The sequence below is a fragment of the Triturus cristatus genome, chromosome 1_2 (assembly GCF_964204655.1).
Source record: "Triturus cristatus chromosome 1_2, aTriCri1.1, whole genome shotgun sequence".
Lineage (NCBI taxonomy): Eukaryota > Metazoa > Chordata > Amphibia > Caudata > Salamandridae > Triturus > Triturus cristatus.
Window position 1 is genome coordinate 977462908 of NC_140580.1, and position 23207 is coordinate 977486114.

Genomic DNA, 23207 nt, shown 5'->3' on the forward strand with positions numbered 1-23207 from the left:
TCTGCGCCCACTTTAATGATCTGGCGCAGGTGGAGAGGCAAAGTTGTTTATCTGTTTAGCATGGGGACACACCTCATGTCAATGAGGGAATGGCCACATTTTAATAGCTCTAGAGCTAAAAGTGCCTTGGTGTAATCTGTATCACAGAAGGGGCAACGCAAGCGTTTATGGCCATGCAAGAGTCTGCGTGAGAGGCGCAGAGAGCAAGTGCACACGCCTGTTGCATCCTCTGTGGCACTTTGCACAATATCGCCACAGCAGTTCCTGCTGTTCAACTTCGGTTGGAAAGATGTTGCTGTTTAGTCAGAACCTGTTTGGCACTCCTAATCTTCGGTGTTGAGGAGTGACTAGCTGCTTCAGCTTAGGTTTTTTTTCCTTGCATTCTTGGATATATAGTCTTCTGTATCTTATTATAAAACAAGGACTACTTGACCCAGAATGCAAAATGAAAAAAAAGGGACAGATGCAGCGAGTCAAACTATGGAGCCTTGATAATGCAATATATATATATATATATGTGTGTGTGTGTGTTTCCCCAAAGATGCTCTAGCAATGAGAGGCGCACTCCTCCAGCTGAAAGTTCACAGAACCATTTATTTTCCAGAAACAGCGCTACAATTCTGATAATTTATGTCTGTGTGGCCTGACGTGTTTCAGAGTGATCACGCTCTTTCCTCAGAGGCAGTTTGTAAGCACATTGGGTTCTGGGTTCCCACATTTCCTTGCGTTTCTGCTCAAATTTGATGGCCTCAGGTGTGCCTTTTCTGGTAAGTTCATTGCTAAACACGCTGGGAATTGTGGTTTAATACCCTATTTTTACCTCCAGTGGCTGTGTGCTTCACAAAACATTGAATGGACCGATAGTTGCCCTCCAGTGGGCCTCAGAGTTGGAGTCCTGTTTCTCACTCTAGGATCAGCTGCGCCGTTCATTCACCGAATGTTGCCGGGAGGACGATTACTAGTTTGGTTTTAAGGTGCTGTGCGACCTCTCCGCGGCTGGACAAGCTGCGTATTAATGTTTCCCCAAAGTTGCCCTAGCAATGAGAGGTGCACTCCTCCAGCTGAAAGTTCACAGAACCATTTCCGAGACATCCAGTAATCCGTATCAGTGGTGAAACACCGCCTATTGCCTTTTTATTGGCTTGGTCGCTTGTCAGCCTAAATCTTTTGCTTTTGACTGGTTAATATGTCTTTTAGTTCCTCCTTTATTTGTTTGGGAACGCCTATGCAGCACCGCCTAACTACTGTAAACCTGCCACTAGTGTGCTGAAGTATTTGTCTTGCAACTATTTTCGTTTTTTTTGGTGTCGTTCTTAATTTGTTCATGCATGGTATTTTTTTGGGGGGGTGAACGGTGAGTTTTAATGTTTACATTTGTGTTGCGAAGAATTTAGCACTGATTAGCATTATGACCCCACATGCTCTCTTCAATCAGTTTAAGGGAAACAGGGCCCCAGTACCACAAATCTCTTCAGTGCACGGTGAGTTTTAATGTTTGCATTTGTGTTGCAATGATTTTAGCACTGATTAGTATTATGCCCCCACATGCTCTCCACAAACAGATTAAGGGAAAAAGGCCCCCAGTATCGCAAATCGAGGCAGCTCCTTCATGTTGGTGACTTATGAGCTTTTAGTGTTGAATTTGTAACAAATAATGTTCCAGGAATCTTATCAGGTGGCAGCTTTATGCATTCGTGTGAGCTTTCGTGTCACTGGGCATAGGGAAAAAAAACTTACAATTCACAGCGCTCTACTCTTCGAAACAAAATGCAGTGTGCCAGCCAGAATGCTGTAATAAAAGTAAAGCAAACATGTGAACAGTTTCTGCACTTCATGTTTTAATTTTTCTCCGCCAATCAGCATGCAATAATAACAGAACAATGCCTAGGCACACACGTCTGCAATGTACATCTGTGATGTTGGTGTACTATTTGACCTGCAGTAACCAGGCAATGCACGCCATTTTGCTCTTCACACAGCCTCTTGCACCGTTCACTATGCAGTAATCTTACTAGACTGCACACGCGATATACCCACGTTTTACATGCCACATGTTTGTTTTGTGTATCAGTCAGCATGCAGTCACTGCCAAAGGGATGTGGCCTAGTGGTAAGCGCTGCTGACTTTGAACGGGGACAACATCCTGGCTTCTACTCAAAGTCACGTGATTCTGTACCACCTTGTAACTCATGTTCCAGTTAATTTGCTCTACAACGTGTGATTTGGGGCACATACATAACATTTTTATGATGCACTAAAAATACATGTGCTCGGGACTGGAGCAGAAGCTGTTATGTTGATTATAAGGTGCGCTCTTCCTACATGTAAAATACCACTACATAATATGAATGCCTGGAATCTGGATTCCGTCCTGGGGTTCTATAAACATACTGAAACGCTTTTATAAAAATATGTAGTCCAATGTACTTAAGGGCCTGTGTGGCATCCATAAAATCAATTGTAAATTTTAAAATCCTTTTACGTGTGTGTCGCATTTCTTGTTTTTTGTACCTTTTAGCTGTAACCTATAGTTGTTTTTGCATGTTGTGTTTAAGTTTCTGGTCTGCATCTCACAGATGCTGCAGACACAAAGATTAGGATCTTTACAACGAGGCTTATTTACACTCAATTAGCTCGTCTTGGTTTCCTTCCGCAGCTGTAGGGAACATGCTAATATTTCACACTACAGCAGACTTACAGGCTCCTTTTTTCTTCCAAAACAAATGCTAATACAGTGGGATTTATTCACACAGCTACACAAACCAGCGGAAAAACAACACTTTTGTTTTAAAAAACAAAGTTTGAATTGTATTGCAACAAAAAAAGTGTATTTTTTCTTTGATAATACTAATTTAGTTTTTGAGTAGCTGCAAACATAATGGGATAACATGGCCCCTTCTACCGGTCACTATGCAGTAATCTTGGTAGACTGCACACGCGATATACCCACGTTTTGCATGCCACATGTTCGTTTTGTGTATCAGTCAGCATGCAGTCGCTGCGAAAGGGATGTGGCATAGTGTTAAGCGCTGCTGACTTTGAACCGGGACAACATCCTGGCTTCTGCTCAAAGTCGTGTGATTCTGTACCACCTTGGAACTCACGTTCCACTTTACATGTGAACTCTGCCAATCAGCATACAGTAATAACAGAACAATACCTAGGCACACACGTCTGCAATGTACGTCTGTGATGTTGGTATACTACTTGACCTGCAGTAACCAAGCAATGCACGCCATTCTGCTCTTCACATGGACCCTTGTACCGGTCACTATGCAGTAATCTTGGTAGACTGCACACGCAATATACCCATGTTTTGCCTGCCACATGTTCGTTTTGCATATCAGTCAGCATGCAGTCACTGTGAAAGTGATGTAGCATAGTGGTAAGAGTTGCTGACTTTGAACCGGCACAACATTGTGGCTTCTGCTCAAAGTCGTGTGATTCTGTACCACTCAGCACCACCTAAACATCAGCCCAACACCAAAGTATCACACAGAACAACATCAGCATCACTCTTACACATCAGTATCAATAAATAGCACCAGAGCATCACTCAGCAACACCTCAACATCACTAAACACCACCTCAGCATCACTCTGCAACACATCAGCACCAGCACAGCAGCAAATAAACACCACCACAGCACCACATAAGCACCAACACAGCATAACATCTTCAATGCACCACTAACAGTGCAGCACCAAAACTGCAAAAGCACAGCACCACCTCAGCTCCAGTGCACCAACACCTCAACATAGCACAGCACAGCACCATCTCAGCATCAGCGCAGCTCCACCCAGCATCAATGCACCAACACTAACGCTGCCAAAACTCAAAAGCAAATCAGGACCAACACAACACCACTTCAGCAACAGTGCTGCACCACCTCAGCATCAGTGCTGCTCCACATCACCACCACTACAACACCAGCGATGCAGCCCCACATCAACACCAGCACAGCCATACCAAAGCAGCAATTCAGCACCAACAAAGCACAACTTCAACATGTGATGCACTACATCAGCATAAACTAAAACAACATCAACACAAAGACAGCTCAACATTACAAAGCAACACAGCTGCACAGCAGCCACACTGCTCTACAACATAGCTTAAAACAAAGGCCAAACCAAAACATCTGGCTAATCACTTATAAGGTCACAAGGGCGCAACCTATTGGCTATGCCAATGCTTGTTGTGATTTGGTGTAATCCATTCAGTAGTTTTCGAAATATCAAAGAAAAAAATAATTTGTATATCTAGGGACACAGATACAACAGATCTCATGCTAACATCTGATTGGCAGCCAGCACTTCAACCAGGAAGTGTTGGCATCCATTTTGGGACTCAGACTCAGCCAAGCCCCCCCAAAAAAGTTTAAAAAAAGAGAAGGTGGCATGTTAGGAATACCCTGACCCCTAGGCCTGGTGGTGGTGTCCCACAGAGAACCCACCGGTGCCAAAAACATAATTTTTTCAATTTTGCCACAAAATTGCGGCGGATCCACGAAATCACTGCAAAAGTAAAGAAAAATACCATGTGCGATCTCCCGTGCTTGTTTAACCATTGGCCCCCACTAAGCCGGCTCCTGGGGGCAAAAACTACTATTTATGCTGGGAGGGGGGTACACACGACCTCCCTCTCATTGGCTAATCTCATTCACAAGGCCCACCACCTCCCAGGGGCAGGCCAATTATAATTGGGGCGGAGGGGGGCCCACGAGGCATCCCTCCCAAGGCTGTATATGGCACCAGGGACCACGACCTCCCTGGGGATTGGCCAATATAGAAGAAGGGGCCCACATCAACCCCCTCTCTTGTGCTCAGTAGGGCCCCGGGAACCTTCGCCTCCCCGGGGCCAATGTCAGTATTGAGAGGGGAGGGGGAGACGCGCGACCCCCTTTCCAGGTCACATATGGCCTTGGGGACCACTACCTCTTTTATATAAATGCTAGATGGACTCTGGAGACAAAAGAGTGCAATTATCTAGTGAGTCACTCAACAATAATTTAAATAAAGTTGCCCTTGAGAAGTTTAAAATCTCGAAAGAGTGTTGTGCGTGGAATGTCAATTATGTTTCAGCTGATATTGAAGCCATATTGGTCAGTGGCTTTTCTCAGGACTAGAGTATTCCCAACTTGAATTCACCCTACCCTAAAAGTATGTAGTGTTGGGGATATTGTTACTTCACCACACAAAGATGTTCAGCCACAGGTATTCTCCTAAATAGAGGGAGATCTGATCACATATAGTTGAGTGTGGAAACACATCTCTGTAGCCAAACATTCATCAAGGGTAAGCATTGTTACCAATTACAGCAAAATGTCAGTGAGGGTTTTTTGTCTTGATCAAGGATTATCTTATCCAGGTGCTGTTTTCTTGTTGATTCACTCTACTTGCTGTGAGGGGTATATACCTTGGGAGGATCTATTAGCAAACCAGCAATCTTCTACCTCACCATTTCTTGATTAGAATTGTGTAGATTTATACCCTTTTAAAGATGGTCCTGACCTCAAAGGGTTTTAACGGGTTTCAAGGGGATTAACTACCACAAAGAGTTTTGTGCCACAAACCATGAGAGTCCCTTTTATGTACCATCAGCTCCTTCCTAGACTGGGGTCTCCAGTTGCTTTTATCCTAATAGCTATTTCTGATAAATGAACCTAATGCTGAGCTACTAACAAATAATATCTCAAATGTGACAGCAGACAAGACTGTAATAGAGCCTCTAAGTCCCAGGTTTCATTTTTTGCTGACATATGATTCCCAAATATGAGATTGTCATTTTCATCAAGTACCAACATGTGCAATTGCAACTGCATCACTTGGATAGTGTTTGCTGCACATGCCAATGTATTAGTATCATATTTAAAAAAATGGATACCATAATGTCAAGGCAGACAACAGTATGCAAAAAATGCCCACCCCAATGCAAGGGTTGGCCACAATGATGGCCAAAGATGAATACAATATATCGTCAAGGCTAGCTACCACAGTTCCATGGCAAAACAAAAAAATGCTAGGGCTTCTCATCCTATATGTAAAATAGACATTTATCACATTGGGAGGCTCACCACTAGGACCGGAGTGGCCATGAAAAAATCAAAGATCCCCACAATATGCCAATAAGGTTACTAATATGCCAGAACCAGCATATACCAGGCTGACAGTGTTATGTCAAGGGTACCCACAATCTAGAAGCATGGCCTTCATCATGCAATATGTTAGTGATGATCATAATAAAGCCAAGAATGCTCTCAATAGGTCAAGCATGTCCACCATGATGCCAAGGGTAGCTACAGATAAGCTAAATATCCATAAAATATCTTAAGACAAATCCCCATTATACCAGGGCCAAAATGATTTCAGTGGTGGCCATGGTGATGCTACTGCTGATCCCAGCTATCAGGAATTACTCCTGCTGCCAGAGAGGGACTCTCAAAACCAGGGAGGGCCACAACACCAGGAACTCCCCCTCACTCTTGCTCTCTGTCTGTGATCTGTCTCACATACACACATTCATGCGCACAGTTGTAAGCACATTATGTAAACACACACACTTCCATCAGCCTTACCCTTTAAGCGTGTGAGGGCCATATTCACAAGGATCTATCGCCGACTTAGCGGCACTTTATCGCAGCCAAGTTATGATAAATCTATCGCCCCAATCACAAGCTGGTGTGAACATCCCACAGCACCAGTTTACCCGCGACAGCGGCCGCAAAAAACATCGCAATAGATGACCCCCGCAACTATCGCTAATGAGATGCAGAGTAGGCGTTCACGTGCCAAAAGTCGCGACAACACCACTCCACAACATTCACAACGAACAGTCAGAACTGCGATAAGAACACAAAACAGGCGATAAGGAGCGTTAGCACCAGGAAAATAACACCTGCTCCGACCTGGTGCTACAGCCCGCCCCACAAAAGGGAGACCAGCCCAGGGCAACTGAACATGCGGCCCTGAGGGCCGAAAGGGAAACAACACCTGCCGCAACCACCCCCAGGACCCCCCCTCCCCGGCACCCCCCCAACCAAAGACATGCCACATCAGCTACACCCAAAAGACGTACAAAATAATCCGCCTGATGTCGCAGAATCACAACTGGTGAATCGGATGTGTCATCACAAAAATGACTATCACGCATTCATTTCGAAAGCAAAAAATAAAACTTTATTAAAAGGAACACTGAAATGAAATGAAAATACATGGCGGCTCCCCTCGGAACAATCCGTAGGTCACAGCCGGCAAGACAAAAATCATGATGAGAAGGTGTGTCCTGCGCACATCAAAGGACAGAGAGAGAGCAAAGGGGAGAGAGAGGAAGAGAGGGAGAGAGAGAGAGAGAGAGAGAGAGAGAGAAGAAGAGAGGGGGAGAGAGAGAGAGAGAAGAAGAGAGGGGGAGAGAGAGAAGAAGAGAGAGGGGGAGAGAGAGAAGAAGAGAGGGGGAGAGAGAGAGAGAGAAGAGAGGGGGATAGAGAGAGAGAGAGAGAGAGAGAGAGAGAGAAGAAGAGTGGGTGCGAGAGGGAGAGAGAGTGTGCTGCCCCTGCGCACCCAGGCCACACTGTGCACCAGCTGCCACCGGTGTGTCTCCAACCACTTGCCGGTATGCAGTGCAGTCCATTAGGTCACACATCTGAGACAGACCCGTCATCTGAAACAGAGTCCAGACACATGAATGATACAGTACACACCATTGCACAAGACAACATCGCCTGCCCTCCCATGCACACCCAGACAGAGGCACCCCAGCCCCTCCCGCCGTCCATCGGAGCATGCCCGCCCATGCACACCCAGGCCGCACTGCTCACCTTATGCCACCGGTGTGCAGACAGGAGGTCCCACCACGTGCCGCTGCAAGCCACAAGCCCGGTGCCCGCAGACATGGCACACTCCACACCATGCAGCCCCGCTCCGCAGGCCACCAGGTCTCATGTTTGGTGTTGGGTCTTGATTACTCCATGTTAGAGGACATACCAGTGCACAGGGCATCATCGCAGGCTGCACACCCGCTCAGCCCAATAGGTGCCACTAACTCTGTGACCTGCGAGGCCACGCTACGTGGCGGAAGGCCCGTGCTGCCCGCTGGCTCTGGCCTACACTGTGGTCCAGCAGGGCACACAAAACCTGAGCTGTCCGGACCGCCGGGATGGGGCATCATCGCAGGCTGCACACCCACTCAGCAGCTCAAGGTGCCCGTAACTCAGTGAACCCAAGGTCACCGTCCCGTGGCCGGGTGCCTGTGCCGGCCGCAATGCTCCAAGTGCCACTAACCCTGTGCAACCCCAGTCAGCGCCACGTGGTGGTAGGCCCATGACGGCCGCAAGGCCTCGGGTGCAACTAACCCTGTGCGCAACAACTCATGGGCCCTTTATGGTTGAGATCCGTGGCACGTCCTTCATCCAGTCACCACCGGCATAGGGGAATGTGACATCTTCGGCCCGTTATGTTGGCGGAGTCACATGGCCTGTGACGCCTGTGCCGGATGGGTGTGGTGTGCGTGCAAACCTGCCCTCAGGGAGTGGCTGTGACATGCTGACAACTAGACCAGTGACCTGCACACCACCAGCTAGAACGCCTGCGACGGGTTGTAATGAGGACCCCCCCTCAGAGCGTAACCGGAGTGGTCTGACCTGCCGTACGCCGGACCAGCGCAGGGCTTGCAACAATGACTCGTGGGATCTGGGCGTGGTTCAGTCCATGTCTGGACATGGAAGTGACTGATGCATGTGTCTCTGTTGTAGTGTTCATGGGACCCTGTACACAATATGCAATGTAGCACCCTCTGACTGGCATCCCACAGGATGAGCATCATTGATGCACGGGACTTCACTGTCCCTACATTCACCCACACATACATGAATGGTGAAAGACATAACACGGCAGTGCATCACTGGATGTTTATTGCACATCCAGTGCAGTTCTGCAGCTGGAGCAGTACAGGGCAATGCCAAGCACACTACACAATATGGGCCCCTGGAGGGACAGCCAGTGTCCATCCGGGGATGACAAGTACTGAGGAAGAGGAAGGGCACAGTCCGCAGTCAGTTCGCTGTGTCATTGGTCATCAAACAGGATATGGCAGTCCATGTCGCTTTCCAAGGTGAGTGTATCGGAGTGTATTGGGGGTCAGTGGAAGGTCATGGGGCCATGTGCGACACCATGAAGGAACAGGCCAGGTGGCAGAAATGAAAGCTAGTGCCTCCTGATCACAAACCCATCCACGTCCTCGTCCCCGGATGTGTTGCAGTACCGGCTGGGGCACTGTGTGCCACTGACACATCAGGGGCCGGAGGAGGGTTGTCGGCCGCACTGTGTGGCAGTGACACATCATGTGCCGGATTAGATACGCCTGCCGCACTGTGAGGCACTGACACACCAGGGGGCGGAGATGTGGATGGTGTGGGGTCAGCAGCATTCATCTGCTCCACGCCTTGTGGCAGCAATGCCATGATGATGATCTGCAGGGCATGGTAAATCCCAGCTACATTTCGCTGGTGTGCAGCGGTGGCTGCAATCCTTTCCGCCTCCATCTGCACCATGCCCTCCATGAGCCTCCGCATGTGTGCCAGCTCACAGCTGGTATCTCTGAGTGGAGAGGTGTTCAGCTCTCCGTGTCAGGACTCCAGCGATGTCAGTCAGGCTCATTAGAGGCCATGGAGCGGGTTTAGACACCCATGGATGGCGTCCAGTTTGGTAGCCATGAGGAATGAACCCCACCTGCTCGGCCGTCTCCCTCTGGGCCTCCATCACACAGCGTTGGAAGGCCATGTGTTGTTCCTGGGGGTCTTGGGAGACTGTGGGTGCCTCCTGCTGGGTGGTTTTGGTGGTGGGTGGGGTCTCCTCGATGCAGCTGGTCAGCCCTGATCCTGGAGGTGATTCGCAGATGATGTCAATGATGTCTAGGAGGGCTTGGGTGTCAATGCTGGGGTTGTCTTCCTCGTCATCAGTGAAGAGTGGCTGGGACTGCTCTGCAGGAGGTGTTGACGCTGGCCCTGCAATGTGAAGGGAGATGGTGTATTGCAATGTGTCCACATGTATGTAGCCACATGGTACATGTTGATATTCAGACAGCATGGTTATTGTACATTTTGACAGTCTATGGATCTGGGCGACGACCCAGAGTCATTGAGGGTGTGCACTGTGCTCTGCTTGATTGTGCATGTGTGCCATCTTAGCCATCTCCACCCGTCCCCCCAGTACCTGATGGTCACTCACCCTGTTACGGTTGTGTTGTGTCCTGTCGAGCAGTGTCCGGTCCCCCGACTCCGGCCATAGTATCCACACTGATGACTGTCGACACCGGCTCCTCCATGTCATCTAGCTCGAGCTGTAGCGCTGGGCCGCCACCTCCAGTCTGCATTGCTGCCTTCTGGTTGGCTGCGAGTTTCTCCTTGGTCTTCCGCTTGATGTCGTTCCATCGCCTCTTGACCTCGTCCATTGTCCTCTTGTGCTCTCCGACGGCATTCACCTTGTCCACGATGTCCTGCCATATTCTTGTTTTGGTGCCCAATGACATGTTGGAGGTGACGAAGAGTTGTTGATGGTGTTCCATCACCTCCGTGACTATGAACTTGTTCGCCTGCGGGCTGAACTTCGTCTTACTCTTCTTCTTGTCCTTTCCCTTACCTGTCCCCGAGGTCCCAGGCTGGTTGTCCGGGGTGCTTGTGGGGTTGCGCTCGTCCTCTGTGCCTGCTTCGGCTGCCTCCATGATGCTGGGGTGTTGATCAGTTTGTGTTTGGGTGTTTTTCTACTTTTATGGTGATTTTTCCCGCCGGCCAGGTATTTGTTGCAGGCCTGGCGCTGCTTATTGCTGATTTCCACATCGCACTTTGCCCCATCGCAGGTTTTTTGTTATTGTGGTTTGTGTTTTTATCTCCACCAAGGTGGTTGTATCGCGGACATTGTTCGCGGTTTCGGCAGACTACCGCGTGGTACCGCCTTGTTGTGAATTCCACATTGACACAGGGTTATTTTACCGCGATAGGCTGCGATGTGTAAAGTTGCGTTGACATTTTTTGGTGATGTTTAGCACACATTCTTGTGACTATACCCCTGAGACTCTTGCCTGTCTCTGCTGTCTGTTCAGTCCTTTCTCACCTCGGTTCTTGTGCTTCTCATGCACAGATTCACACGTCCGCTGTGGTTCCTGCAGACCAGCAGTAGCTCGACATGGGCTACTGCTGGCAATTATTTTCTTGAATCAGTGTTTGTACGAACGTATTGAGCCGTTGTGTGCTGGTGCTCAGCACTGGCACTTAATTCTCCACACTGGCACTTATGACAGCCTACCACTTGGTGGCGCTGTTTGCCTATTCTTCAGCTGAGCACATCAATTGGTGTTTCATAATTCAATATTCTTGAAAAATTACCAGTACCAACCATCCAGGTGATTTCTTTGCAGCTTTGCTGAAGTATGTATGTGTGCACATGTGCAGGCACGTGTGTGTGTGTGTGTGTGTGTGTGTGTTTGTGTGTGTGCGTGCGTGTCTTCCTGCCTGCCTGCCTTCCATTAGTTTGGCTGGCTGCCACTCTGAGAGTCTGAATTGGAGTGGCACTGCCTCCTGCCATGTACGGAAGGTGGCACCGCTCTGCTCCACACCTTCTGGTCACGCTCTGATTTCCCTAGATCATTTGTAGAACTTCATGAAGATAAACTAAAGTCTACGTTTCTTCCATATCTAATCCATCGGTTAACTGTGCTTTTTCCTCAGGGCCAGGAATTTCTAGCTATGCCAATGAACCCCAAAAAGCGGGCGCGTCCCTAACGAAATGCCTCGATGAGGCTATGACCATCATCCCTTCAGAAAACCAACCGGAAACGTCGGCCTCTCTTGCAGCTACTGATGGCATGATGCTTCTCAGGTAATCATTGATGGCACCTGGAGAATGGTTGCAGGTATTGAAGTATGACCCAGAAGGCAAACAAATCAATCCCTGCTGCTGTCTCTACAGAGAAAACGTACGTGTTTGTCCATACATTGCCTGTAACTGGAGCAATGCCCAAGTATTTACAAGAGAGCAACCAAGGGGCATACCCAGTATTCCTAGAAACTCGGGTAATTAAATATATATAAAGGTACAATGTTCCATTCGCATTCATTCCAACTCCTTTTATAAATGTATGGAACCTTAATAAGTACAAACCATAATCCCCGATAGCAATCGGTGCAATGTATATTCTCTGATAGCAATGTATCCCAGATCGTAATCAATGCATTGCGCTACATGCATTGCTATCAGGGATTATGGTTTGCGTTTATTGGGGCTTTCCAAATGTAATAAAGGGGTTTGTTTGCATGCAACTGGAACATTGTATTTTTATATATACCTGGTATTTACTCCAAGCCTCTCGCACGCATCACAGTGTTTCTTTTACACACACAGGCTTCTTCCAGCTCATGTGTGCATCAGCCACACACACATCTTAATCTAATAGCATCGTAATCTCCTGCAAGATAATTGAGAGATAGTGATATTTTGGGCCCGTGTTGAGGAAGCAGTAACTTTTTGTAAGGTCAAGTAAATGTAGATGTGCACTGGGTCCAAGTAAATGCACAGGGTGGTGGGGTGGGTGCAGGACACCAGTTGCAGAGTTCTTACATTTGGGAGAGATTGGTAGGAGTAGGGAAGGGTAATACTGAGGGTGGGGTGGGGGGCGCCAGAGTCCAAGTAAATGCACAGGGTGGGGGATGGGTCCAGTGCACCAGATGCCGAGTTCTTACATTTGGGAGAGGTTAAGGAGTGCAGTAGTGATTTTTAGGTCTCGCCTACGCAGGGCACATGTGTTGCTTAGGAGGAGTCCTTTAGAAATCAATTCGGCTTTTGTGTCAAAAAACATGCACACATTGTATTGCTTTCAATGGCAATGCGTGCACGTTTGGCGATTCCCTTGCAGGAGCGAGCTTTGGCAACATCTGTTTGTAATTAACTTCCAAACAGATGGTGCCCAAGGCTCGCTGCCGCAAGGGAATCGCTGTGTGTGCTCTCGGCCGCACTCCCCCCACCCCTCTCACTTGTTAACCTGCGGGCTCTAACATCTCTGCAGGCTTATAGCCATTCCTCTGCAATGAGCCTTAAGTTTAGGTAATGCAAAGAACGTCAGTACCTAAAAATAAAATAAATGTGGTGTATGTTTGCAAACGGTTATTTATAAGCATCCTTGCTTGTTTTTAAATGCATCGTCACTCAGATGTTTTTCCCATACTTTTGCGATAAATACTTTTACGCATATTATTGTGTTGCTTTGCATCATGCGATTACCCGTGCAAAACCTCAGTAAATCACCAAATTCTTCCTGTAAAGCTCACTATCAGAAAAATATGAGTTGCACAGTTCAACCAAAGTCATTCCAGCATTTCAGATCGGCATTGATGTCGGCCGAAATTTTAGCAATGAAATGAATCGAACCAGTGCCCTGTGCTTTAAGCCGACGTCACTTATGTCATTACTGAGCCTGCAGAAGCTATTACCAGAGATACTTTTACAGTCCATGCAGACCAGAGAGGAGCGTTTATCGCGCCGGCCGTGTTTTGTTGGCGAAACAGTATCCGAATCACAGATGGCGTTCTGTGCCAGATGAAGCCAACCTCCAAAGGGCCACGGAAGTGTATTTTGTGTTTACAAGGAGTTTAATGAAATCATGGCCCGTTTCCAGTGTGTGCAAATGTGTTGAGGCTGTCAGTCCGTGCAAAGCAGTAAAAAACCAAGCTCCCAGTAATTTCCTTTCACTCACGAAGAGTTGAAAATTTGCCCCTCAGAAAAGATAGCGAGGTGAGGGTAAGAAATAAACAAAGCTTTTTAGCAATATGGCGGGACGCCTTGCTGCTTTTGTTTCTGCCCGTTTGGAATCGCCTGCTGCCAGCCTACTTCTTGCGGAACCCACTCCGCGGGTCCCGCTGCGTGAGGAGTGTTGACCGCAGCGCCTTGAAGGGGACACCGAGGGAAGTACTTGCACGGGGCTGCGAGCGAGTGCGTGAGCTCCTTGGGACTGCATTTCCCAGGAGCACCCGCCAGCCCTGATCAGCTACACCTGGGCCGCTCTCCCCGACCCCTCCTACCCTTCCACCGAGCCCTTATCATCTGCTCTCGCTGAGACGGCGAGTGGGACGCCTTGCTGCTTTTGTTTCTGCCCGTTTGGAATCGCCTGCTGCCAGCCTACTTCTTGCGGAACCCGCTCCGCGGGTCCCGCTGCGTGAGGAGTGTTGACCGCAGCGCCTTGAAGGGGACACCGAGGGAAGTACTTGCACGGGGCTGCGAGCGAGTGCGTGAGCTCCTTGGGACTGCATTTCCCAGGAGCACCCGCCAGCCCTGATCAGCTACACCTGGGCCGCTCTCCCCGACCCCTCCTACCCTTCCACCGAGCCCTTATCATCTGCTCTCGCTGAGACGGCGAGTGGGACGCCTTGCTGCTTTTGTTTCTGCCCGTTTGGAATCGCCTGCTGCCAGCCTACTTCTTGCGGAACCCGCTCCGCGGGTCCCGCTGCGTGAGGAGTGTTGACCGCAGCGCCTTGAAGGGGACACCGAGGGAAGTACTTGCACGGGGCTGCGAGCGAGTGCGTGAGCTCCTTGGGACTGCATTTCCCAGGAGCACCCGCCAGCCCTGATCAGCTACACCTGGGCCGCTCTCCCCGACCCCTCCTACCCCTTCCACCTATTGTGTTCATACTCCTTATTAAGCCACAAGTACTCCCGCAGCGCGGGAGAGCGCGCGGGAGAAGCCCGGGACAAGGGCGGGACCGTCTGTGGCCGTCCGGGGCCGAAGGAGGCCGGGCTGGGCCACCCCCCTTACCAGTGACATATAGTATCACCTCCAGTAAGTGGCTTAGAAAAGTTGGATTTGTTTAGTGTTTAACATGGCAACGTCTACATCAACAAACTCTGTAAATAGCCATCAAATAACTCCTCCTGTAGAGTCTGGTCCACTGGCAATTGGCCCCTTAGATAAATTTTTCTTTAATCGTTCACTGGTAATAGACAAAGAGTTGACCTTGGCAGAGAAGCGCGCAGAGCGTAGGCTGTCAATCGAAATACTTAAGAATTCAACGGATAAGTTTTCAAATCTAGCTTACCCCACCCTGGTAACTCCTCTGTCATCAGTGAACCTGCCAGTTGTAAACGACCATTTTGAGGTCCAGGCCCAAAAACCAAACAAGGATGTTGTGATAGAACTAAATAATCCTTGTGGCGGCAAAATCCTACCAGCACCGCTTACTGATCCTGGCGCCCAGGTTACATTGGCCCAACCCAAAATCGGGTCCAAACGGAAACGACCAGCATCTGTAAGAAAATGTAAAAGGGTGGTCAAACCCCCTCAAAAACTCAGGAAGTTACATAAACTCGTGAACACAGGAGAGGTAGCTACTAACGAAACTCAAAGCACAGAAAGTGTTACACCTACTAATCTTGTCTCCTTGAACAGCCAGGACGGAGATGACAATCCTTGTACCGACTCCACTGTACCATGTAAAGATAAGGAGCAATCACTTGTAATTGTTCTCCCTGAACTGGAAAAATTGTTTAGATCACTACTCACCCCCATTGAGGATAGAATTGCAAAGCTTGTAGATAGGCTAAACCATTTTGAACAGACTACCTTAGACAATTTTTATTCCACAAAATCACTGATTAAAGCGAATAGGGTGGAAGTAAGCACAAACTCTCAGGTCCTAAACAACCCTGTTATTCAGGATAAGGGAAGAAATCCCCGAAATAGCTCTCCTTTACCTCCCAAACTGAGCAAACCTACAGTTAAAGCCATTACAAAATCCTCAGACAGAACAGAGAGAGCAAACGTTGGCCCTGATTTACCTCAGTCGACCATAATACACCCTACACAGCCCACAATCCCCCCGACACAAAATCCACCAATCGCAACGAGTGCTGAGGCTACAGTGCGTCACCAAGCGGGAATAGTACCAACAAACGCAAACGTAACTAATAGCACGCAGAAAGCTCAGAATATTCCGGTGGGAGGGAATAGGGCTAACACAGGTTTGTTGGTAGGTAAAACTTCAGTACCGTCCCAAATAAATAACAAACAGGCGCTGAAGCCTGTCCCCCAATATGTCCCCCAAGTTCCCAAATCTATCCCACCGCCCGTGGCAAAAAAACTCTACAGAAAACCACCAATTAATCTCACCCCAGACTCCTTTCCCTATGTAGCAGTTCTTATAAACGTCCCACCATTACCCCCAGGACAGAGAGAAACTTTCCAGATGCTCAAAAACAAGATCATGCACTGGCTAAAGGAAAACCGTCCTCTGCCTGGTGACATCGACGGGCTAATCATAGGGGTAAGGAGAATAGATTGGATGGGATATACAACGAAAACCTTGGGTGGGGATTGTATTGTGGTCAATTTCCAAGACCCAAGGGTGGCGGGATGGATAACAAGGCAGGGATGGGGAACAAATAAGGGAGGTATCGGAATTGTAGACCTTACCTTTTTTTACCCCCGACCGACTAGTGTAACGATTAGTTTACTCAATGAACCCCTTATTCCCCCTACTGTATCATGGCCAGTCAATCCCTTACCACCTCCTCCTGTAGGTCATAATCATACCACTTACACATATTACAACCCTCATGTAGGATGGCAGGAGCCGGGATGGGGATATTGACAAACCAGTACTGACAGTTTAGGAGGGAACACTAACGAGCCAGAAGGGCAATGTGATGTTCATGGTAATACAACTGTTACAAACTTATTGGTCAATTACATCGAGACGGGGGGTTTGGTCGAAGAAGGTGGTTTTAGACTGGGAACCCTAAATACAAATGCCAAGATAACATACCCAGCCAATACGACAGTGGATCCGACAGATGACCAAGAAAGGCAGACTAATTCTACTGAAAGCCCTATGTTAGCCCAAGTATTTCCATTGACTAACACCCGAGATGGGCTAGATGCTAGCATTGGTACGCTTTTATCTTGGAATGTCGCTGGGCTGGCAAGTAAATTGGATTCCCAATCCTGGGTGGATTTTATAAGTGGGTATGACATCTGTTGCTTCCAAGAAACCTGGGCTTGTGATCCCCTTTTCTGTCTTGGTTATTTGAACTATTGTATACCAGCGTCAAAAGGGGGAAGAGGGCGGCCCAAGGGAGGCTTAACTGTTTGGGTTAGACAGGACCTGCAGGTCAACATCAAAATGTTGGACCTGGGAAATTGTGATTTGCAATTATTAAGAATCTCCGTAGCAAAGGGTCAACTAATAGATTTGTACAATGTCTACGTGAGAGGTAGCAATGTAACCAATTTACCCACCATTGAGCTGTTGTCTACTGCCATTGAGACCAAGTCCCAGGAAAGTGTAACGATAATTGTAGGGGACCTCAACAGGACTTTTGAACCTCTGGACTGTACAAATGACCTCTTGGAGAGCGAAGAGGACAATCTCTGGGGAGTACCACCTCTATGCCTAAAACCTGTAAGGAGATGGGCAAAAGAGATCTTATCAATGAATGGAATTTGTATGGAACATGGCTTAAGAGCACTGAACGGGAGGACACCTGGGGACAAGGAGGGCAGCTACACTTTTGACAATGGCATCAACAGGAGCCGAATCGATTACATTTTGTGCAGTCTCCAACTGTGGAAAGGGGTTGTTGACATGACAGTTAGGCCCCGGGTTGAAAGTGACCACAACCCCCTCTGTGTGACTCATAGGTGGTGGAATACTGGTGCGGGTAACCCTCTAGTGATATACGATGAAACCCCTGTTATGAGTAATGATGAACGCAGGTTAAAATGGCCCAAGGTACTGGCAAACGAGGCCACTATGACTTACATCAATAATGCTGTTGATTGTGCAATTTCCGCGATGGAAACAGCGGCTCCAGTGGTTCCAGGGGATAGTGGAATCACCGAAATCCACAATAAGTTATTCTCCCTCCTGAGACCATGCTTCTTCATTAAAAAAAGGAAAGGGAAGAAATCTAAAGAAGTGGGAAGGTGGTTTGATAGCCATTGTAGATCAGCACGATTAGCCCTGGGACAAGCCATAAGGAATAGGGACCGCGCCGCTGTGACAAAGAATAGGGAACTGTACAAGATGGCCATCTATCGTGCAAAAAAGAATTGGGATGAAGGCCACTGGGCCGAACTAAAAGAGGCCTCTGATAGTAAAGACTCCAGGGCATTCTGGAAAATCATCAAGTGGGGTAGTGGAGCCGGTCCTGCGAAGCCAGATAACAATGTAGCAGAGGAAGCTTGGGTTGATTACTTCAGACCTCAGTACGCGGAAGTTAACCATCCTGTGGCAGCTGATAGTATAACACCGGTTTATGCAATCGACGATTTGTTCTCCCTTAGAGAAGTGGAAATTGCCATTGGTTCCGCGAAATGTGGGAGGGCGCCAGGTCCAGATGGCATTCCACCTGATATTTTTAAACACGATATGACCAGATGGGCGAGATATACCCTCCTTGTAGCGAATGCCCTAGCCAAGGGGGAAGTGGTCCCAGACCTCTGGAAAGGCGCAACCATTATCCCCATCCACAAGAAGGGAGATCGTTCACTGCCTGCAAACTATAGGCCCATAAGCTTAATAGCCACCATACAGAAAGTAGTTGGGAGAATGGTAACAAACCAGCTTACGGACTGGGTTGAAGACAACAACGCCCTTTCTCCATACCAAGCGGGATTCAGGCGAGCAACCAGTACCATCGATCAGGTCTTCCGCTTTACCATATTAAGGTGGAAGACCGTTGTACTGGGAAGGGGCTGCCTGTACGTCGCGTTCGTCGACCTGCGGACGGCGTTCGACCTAGTCCCCCGCTTTAAGTTATGGTTGGTTTTGCAAAAGTTGGGGATCCCTGCTGATCTGCTAACATTAATTATGCGACTGCACAAATCCAACTTCGCTAGAGTCCAGTGGGGTGGAAGTGGAGAGACAACAGAGGATTTCCCAGTGGAAAGGGGTGTTCGACAGGGCTGTTCCATGGCCCCTTTACTCTTCTCGTTATTTATTAACGGAATCGTTGAGAGGATGCTGAAGGCTAGTGTTGATGCCCCATCGTTAGCGGACACCAGGGTTCCGATCCTGATGTTCGCTGACGACACTCTTATCTTGTCTAAGACCCCCATGGGGCTGCAACGTGCATTAAACATTTTTGATGCTTTTTGCACTGAGCATGGGCTAGAGGTAAATGTGGGAAAAACAAAACTAATGGCTTTTTCCCCTGGACGCAGCAACTACCCCAAGGTAACCTTAAACAGCAGTAGGTTAGACATTGTCAAAGAATTTACGTACCTGGGTGTACAGATCGCAGAGGGCATTGGCTGGACGCATCATGTAGATAAAGTGGTCTTAAAGCACCAGCAGCTTTCTGGTGCTTTAAGGGGGGAACACCGCAAATCCAAAACAAAACCCATAAAACCCGCATTAAGAGTGTATGACGCGAAGGTTTTGGGTGCCACATTATATGGCGCGGAGCTATGGGCCTGGGATGGTTTAGCGGCTCTTCAGACTTCAGAGAACAAGTTTATGCGAGGGATTACAAGACTCCCACAGAGTACCCCCTTAACCCCACTGTTTTTGGAGTTAGGTAGACGCACCATTGTAGATAGAGCCCGATTGCGCCCAGTCCTTTACTGGAGACGTCTCTGGACGACTCCAGAAATAAGACAATATGCGGAGGGTTTTCAATGGATTATCAAGGAAGATACCTTCCATAAGATAAAATGGTTAAAACATCTGAAGTCCATGTTAGTAAACTTAGGGTTTTCAAATCTTTGGAATAACCCTGAGGGAGAGATCTTCCCTAGCAAAGAAGCCCTTAAAGAACAATACTGGGATTTGGTTGGCGGTAAGATGCTGAATGACACCAGGGCCGACTCTATGACTGGTCGCTTCCTGGAGATAAAATTTTTTCCTGCCCTGGAAAATTACTGGGACAACATCACGGTACCAATGGACAGGAAACTTGTATTTCAGCTAAGATCAGGATCTATCCCCCTCAAGAAACTGACATCTGGCTGGCACAGACCCACCAATAACTTATGTCCAGCATGCGAAAATGCCGAGGAGAGCATAGGCCATTTTCTTTTCGTATGCCACGCTTATGTGAATCCGAGGAGAAAATGGCTCTCGCCGGTATGCAAAAACTTGGGGACACGAGACAGCACAGTGGCTCTAAGAATCCTACGTACAACAACTCAGGATTCGATAGTCATAGGGGTAGCTAAATACCTGGGTTGGGCATGGGCAATTAGAAGACGGTCCCTGGGGGGAAGTAGGTAACAAGGTATTCCTCTCAACAATGATTAATGTAATACTATTTGTAAATATGGTTTTTATATGCAAATGTTGTATGAGCTGTACTCTATGTTTAATGAATTTTTAATCCGTAATAATGTATTATTGTATAACTGTGTTGATTTTATGTGCTTTTATGAGAATTGTCTCGAATAAAGCTTATACAATACAATACAATACGCAATATGGCGGGACTTTTGGGGCTGAAAAATCTTTGGAAGAGTATGTTGAAACATCAAAATATTTACCTCTATGCAGTGTTTGCACAGTCCAGACACGGGCCCAACAGGGAAACATAGAGGATTTGTTGGGAGAAGAAAAAAATCTTCTTATTTTTAGTTTAAAAATTTTTAAAATATATTTTGCTTCCTGAAATCTGACACCTAAAAATGTACTTCTGAATGCTACTCAGACAGCAAATGAATTTCCTTCTATGCAAAATTGTTGAACTACAAGTGGCTGAAGATGGCACCCTGGTTACTGCCAAAATGAACTGTGCCATCTAGCACGTCAGCTTCTCAAAATATCACTTTGATGCGCTCCAGTTAGTATGAAATGCAATGGCCAAATGTGCCCTGCAACTCTAAGAAACAAGCATTGGCATAGCCAATATGTCTCGCCATTGGAACCTTATAAGTATTTAGTTATGCAGTACAATATCCTTGGTGCAACAACATCAACTGTTGCATGGCTAAACACTTATAAGGTCCCAAAGGCGAGACCTATTGGCTATGCCAAAGCTTATTTAAAATGTCAGTGGATGAGGCGAGGGATGCCGAGAGGGTCGTAGGGAGGGTGTGAGGACACCAAACATACTACAGGGTGGGGGTGGGGGCGAACACAGGTAAGTCTATGTTGTGTATGACTCCCCAGTGGCTCATCTACCCTTCCGCGGCTGATGAGAGCCGGGAAATGAAGTGGAGGGGAATAACTAACATTAAATTATTCATGAGTAACTGTGAAAAAAGAGGGTGCTTTTCATCTCGGGGTTTCGAGTCACTTCGTAGACAACTTCAGCTTTGCTCTCGTTGGCTATTTGATGTCACCCAATGTCCCCTGGTGGACAACATCCCCTTTATTTACAGTTATCCAGCTGTAATTTTGTATATTTCTCTGATTCTGAGCACTTTGAGGTGCTAAAGCCAAGACGCAGTAGAGTGGCAACAACATCAGTAAGGGGCTTCATGAAATACAGGAGGTCACAGGGAGGAGGCAGTGCTGAGAAGTTGTTCTGCCAAAGTCTCTATATCGACTGCACAGTTTCGACTAGCATAGCGTCATGCTAGGTAGATTTGAATAGTAATCTAGCCTCTCCTCTGTATGCTCACCTTGATGATATGTCGGTAGTTGATACTTTGGAGTAGACACAAGATAGATCAATTTAGTCAACCATGATCCTTTGACAACACATCTGTTTAGGGGTGTAACCTGTATTCTTATTGGCTGCCCCACAATTTTACATCTAACACGGAACAAATATATTCCAGGCACAAGATTCACACTGGTGCAAATGGTATATTACACCACGCTATAATTGTCCTATCGTTCTTCTGCTCAGACTGAGTTGTGGTGTGGTGGAATATTGGTCTTTCAGTCGCTCGCGTGACCGTAAATCATTTTGAGGTATTGGTGCCTCAGCACAGGAGTTATCTCACCCCTAGTGGGGCTATTCATTTTACACGTATAAAAATAAAGCTGCAATTATTGTTTGCACCCATAGTATCTTCCTGGGGACTGTACTACTGAACAATCATCTACCTTAGACTTACAACACGGTGTTTGTGGCAAATTAGCGCTAGTGCCTAGTAGGCAATGAACCCTCATTGTGCTCTGTAAGATTGTTGTCCAAGCTATCAATAACACAACTGTTTGTGCATGATACAACCCCCTTTTCACAACCTGGTGCAAAAACACACACAACACCTAGAGCTAATGTGCTTTGAATTTTAGTTTCTCCCACTTTCACTACTAGGGTTTAAAAACCCCAGTTAACCTATATGTATTTGTTATTATTGTATACAGCACTATCTAGCCACAATGACAATAGGGCGATTTGCATGCAGCACAGATGGAACTGTCAAACATTACATTAGTCTGGTTTGTAACACAGGCAGGATTGTTTCTTACAGTGAGAGGAATAACCAAGTCCAAGACCCTTCAGAGAGCACTGTACTAGTGTTTGTCTTTGCGCCTTTTTCTGTGGCCCACACTGCACCCCCTTTAAATATCTAGATTCCTGTTACAATGCCTTTAGTGAGATGAAACCTGGGCTGGCTGGATCACGAATAAAATGAATGCTACAGCCGCTTTCTGTGGGATGGAGCATGGGTTATGCAGCACGTCTGTACATAAGAGTGAGTTAGCATCAAAGACAGTAGATTGATGAAGTAGAAGCATTGTAGGTGTGTTCGGCTGCTATTAATCCTCAGTGAACATTTGCCCAGATGCACAGTCTGCCGCATTTATAACATTAAGGAAGGTGCCTTTGACACATAAAGTTGCACTTGCATATGGTGCTTGAGGTACCTTTCTTTGTGTTGTACCATCCCTGCTAGCACCTGATGCATAAAGTGTCTGGACACAGGCCATTTGACATGTTCTCATTTGTTACAGTAGATGGAATGATACATTACTCACCCGGCCTTAAGGATGGCTTGCAGCACTCTTGTCCTAATTCTTGTCCAGAGTCTGCTTGAATGTATGAGCTTTGGTCTGTAGAGTATCTCTTGTTCATTTTTATGTGTTTACAATAATTGATAGATCCACACATTAAGAAGCCTAATGGGTGTGGTCAGAGGTTGTGCTACGGTGTTTGCCTTGCACAGTGCCCGGCATGTTGTTATGTGACTGTGATAACTGCAGGTAGCAGGTAGCGTAATGTCCATGACTTTTATTTACTGGCACATCTGGGCTGTGCGTGGTGGGTGTAAGGAGTTCTATT

At 47.4% G+C, this 23207-nt stretch overlaps 1 protein-coding gene across 3 annotated transcripts in view; it reads left to right on the top strand.

Annotated features, from left to right (window-relative positions):
- Window positions 1-23207, top strand: part of LOC146868496 (ectonucleoside triphosphate diphosphohydrolase 8-like) — a 539122-nt gene that overhangs the window by 304561 nt on the left and 211354 nt on the right. For all 3 annotated transcript variants that reach the window (XM_085610637.1, XM_085610629.1, XM_085610646.1), the window contains one exon: window positions 11720-11870. In XM_085610637.1, the coding sequence (XP_085466763.1) occupies window positions 11720-11870 (151 nt within the window). The remainder of the gene's footprint in view (window positions 1-11719; window positions 11871-23207) is intronic.